General features: G+C 40.5%; 1 protein-coding gene across 1 annotated transcript in view; it reads left to right on the forward strand.

Annotated features, from left to right (window-relative positions):
* The window catches only part of LOC104771972 (regulator of nonsense transcripts 1 homolog), a gene marked incomplete at its 3' end in the record, with an annotated part of 9,435 nt that extends 6,216 nt beyond the window's left edge, over window positions 1–3,219 (forward strand). Inside the window, 12 exon segments of the mRNA XM_010496607.2 lie at window positions 348–461; window positions 549–647; window positions 721–798; window positions 935–1,069; window positions 1,247–1,321; window positions 1,404–1,512; window positions 1,599–1,942; window positions 2,057–2,104; window positions 2,199–2,270; window positions 2,426–2,557; window positions 2,642–2,758; window positions 2,925–3,219. Coding sequence (XP_010494909.1) covers window positions 348–461; window positions 549–647; window positions 721–798; window positions 935–1,069; window positions 1,247–1,321; window positions 1,404–1,512; window positions 1,599–1,942; window positions 2,057–2,104; window positions 2,199–2,270; window positions 2,426–2,557; window positions 2,642–2,758; window positions 2,925–3,053 — 1,452 coding nt within the window.

The following is a 3,219-nucleotide window of genomic DNA, read 5'->3' on the forward strand; positions in this document are numbered from 1 at the left end:
CCCTTTCACTGTGTGTACGACTCCTCACTTAATGTTTTCATATCATATTCTTCATTTCAGGTTCAATATCGTATGCATCCAGCTTTGTCCGAGTTCCCATCTAACAGCTTCTATGAAGGAACTCTACAGAATGGAGTCACAATTATTGAGAGGCAAACAACAGGGATTGATTTCCCATGGCCTATGCCTAACCGGCCCATGTTTTTCTATGTTCAGGTATCAAATCACAGTGGAGTAGTTTAGAACGTTTTATGCTAAATAAGATCCATTGGCCTGGCACCCAACTTCAGGAACTCATTTTAAACAAGCCCAATATTAGTCTTCACTTCTCGTCTTTTAATTTGTAGCTGGGACAAGAGGAGATCAGTGCTAGTGGTACATCGTATCTTAATAGAACTGAGGCTGCTAATGTGGAGAAACTTGTGACTGCTTTCTTAAAGAGTGGAGTTGTCCCCAGTCAGGTGAGTGTAATGAGATCCTTAACTAATATCTAGTATAAATTCTTTCGGTATCTGTTGACGTTATCAAATTATGCTCATGTTTATCAGATTGGTGTGATAACTCCATATGAGGGACAAAGGGCATACATTGTTAATTACATGGCAAGAAATGGTTCTCTCCGACAGCAACTTTACAAGGAAATTGAGGTAGTATTATTAAGGTCTGTTAAAAAGGTTTATTTGATCCTATCATTTATTTAACCGGCTCTCGAATCTACAGGTTGCCAGTGTTGATTCTTTTCAAGGAAGGGAAAAAGATTACATCATATTGTCCTGTGTGAGAAGTAACGAGCATCAGGTGTGTATTGTACATTTCCTTCTATTATACTATACAGTTCGTACTTTGTTTAATGATTTTCCTTTTCCATGTGGTACATTACTTCCAAAAAACATTGTTGGAAATGACATGTAACTACTGGTTATTTGGTTTTCAGGGCATTGGATTCCTTAATGATCCACGGAGGCTCAACGTTGCACTTACGCGTGCTCGTTATGGAATAGTTATTCTTGGAAACCCGAAGGTTCTTAGTAAACAGCCTCTGTGGAATGGATTGTTGACACATTACAAGGTATATAGGGGGAATGAGTTATTTTACTGGATGGTTGTCTTCACCATTTGTTGCCACTCAGCTGTTACAATCTGTTCTTGTGAACTTTTGGGATGTTTCCTTTTGAGTCCAGAATTGATTAGAGAAATATGACTGTATGATACTATATTGAGTACTTTGTTTTCCTTTAATTGGCAGGAACATGAGTGTTTGGTCGAAGGACCTCTTAATAATTTAAAGCAGAGCATGGTACAGTTTCAGAAACCAAGAAAGGTACCAAATGAACCTCTATGTCGGTCAATCTAGATTACAGTGACATGCAATATGAACTTTAATCCTCTTTCGTACTTGTTAGATTTACAATGATCGGAGGCTATTTTATGGTGGTGGCGCTAGCATGATGGGAAATGATAATTTTGGTTCGGGTAATCCTAATGCTGACAGAAGAGGCAGTCGAGGAAGGGGTAAATGTCCAGTATTCCTTTTTGTGTCTCGTGTAGTTTAAATGTGCTTTAGGCATTCATATTGAAATCTTCTTCTATTTATTCAGCTGGTGGTTCCTATCTTCCTTCTGGCCCACCTAATGGTGCTAGACCTGGACTACACCCAGCTGGCTACCCGATGCCTAGGGTTCCACTTTCACCCTTTCCCGGTGGTCCTCCTTCTCAGCCATACGCTATTCCAACTCGTGGACCTGTGGGTGTTGTTCCTCATGCTCCTCAACCTGGAAATCATGGTTTTGGAGCTGGTCGTGGGACTTCAGTTGGAGGCCATCTTCCGCACCAACAAGCTACCCAACATAATGTTGGAACTATTGGCCCTAATCTAAACTTCCCGCTTGATAGTCCAAATAGCCAGCCTTCACCTGTTGGTCCGCTATCCCAACCTGGATATGTAAATACTGCCTGGATCTCTTTCAAAGTTTATTACTTTCATCTAATTTTTGAAGCATTAGACCTCAGTTATTTTGTTTTATTCTGGATCATGACGTGCTAGTTACCTCTCCAGGGTAACCAAGCATTCAGGGATGGATTTTCTATGGGTGGCATATCACAGGTTGTCTTCTTATATAATGTTATTTTGTGATTCAGTCGCAGTGTATTATACCTATTTTTCTGTAATCTAATCTCCTTATTACCAATACCATCAGGATTTCTTGAGTGATGATGTTAAGAGCCAGGGATCTCATGGTCCTTACGACATGGCTGACTTTTCTACACAGGTGCAGTGTCTCTTCGTAGCCATTTGAAATTTCATACTTTGGATATGATAATGGGATAAGCATATGTTCTCTTTTTTAGTGTCGTTCCTAGGATCACTACCTTTTTTGGCGATGGCTGTATTTCTAAATTTCTGGACCATAATTGTTGTTGGTAGGCCTCACAAGGTGGATATCCTGTTGATTACGCCACACAAGGAGCACATGGTGCGTTTCCTGGAAACTTCATGAACCAGAATTCTCAAGGTGGCTATTCTCGTTTCAGCGGAAATAATGATTTCATGTCTCAGGTTTGTTCACGTTACCTTTCCTTCTAAGACAGTTTTTTTTTTATGCTTACACCCTTATCTGAGCCGTATTTTTTGCATATGCAGGAGTACATGGCACATGGAGGTCAAGGTCTTTTCACCCAAGCTGGCTTTATCGACACATCCCAGGATGATGGACAACAGAATCCTTTTGGTGTGAACAATCCTAATCTCCAGTCTCAGGTTTGTCCTTATGATGTGAACAATCCTAATTCTCGATTCTTTGTTCGCGTCTACGTATACAATTAGCAAACAACTGAGGATTTACTTGTCTTCGCTTTCTTTATTTATATTTACACATATTTCTGGTTAAAAGATGCTAACACTCTTGTCTAAAACTCCTGCTCAGGGTCTCCCAAATTCGCTTTACTCGCAGCCTTTCTCACACTACAACACACAGCCACTAAACCTTTCAGGCCCACAGCAATCTCAACCTAACCAGACGTCACAAAACCCAAAACATCCTTACAATGGCTGAGGGTGAGAAAGACAAAACTTGGATGCAACGGGTTTATAAACTCTTTTGCAAATACACCGGCTTGGTTCGATGCTGTCACAGGTCCAAAACAAACATCTGGTGACTTCCGGTTGCTTGCAAGGTATTATGTGCCTTTTTGGCTCGCCTAAACACAGCAACAGGTAAA

This window comes from Camelina sativa, chromosome 20 (assembly GCF_000633955.1).
Source record: "Camelina sativa cultivar DH55 chromosome 20, Cs, whole genome shotgun sequence".
NCBI classification, from domain to species: Eukaryota; Viridiplantae; Streptophyta; class Magnoliopsida; order Brassicales; family Brassicaceae; genus Camelina; species Camelina sativa.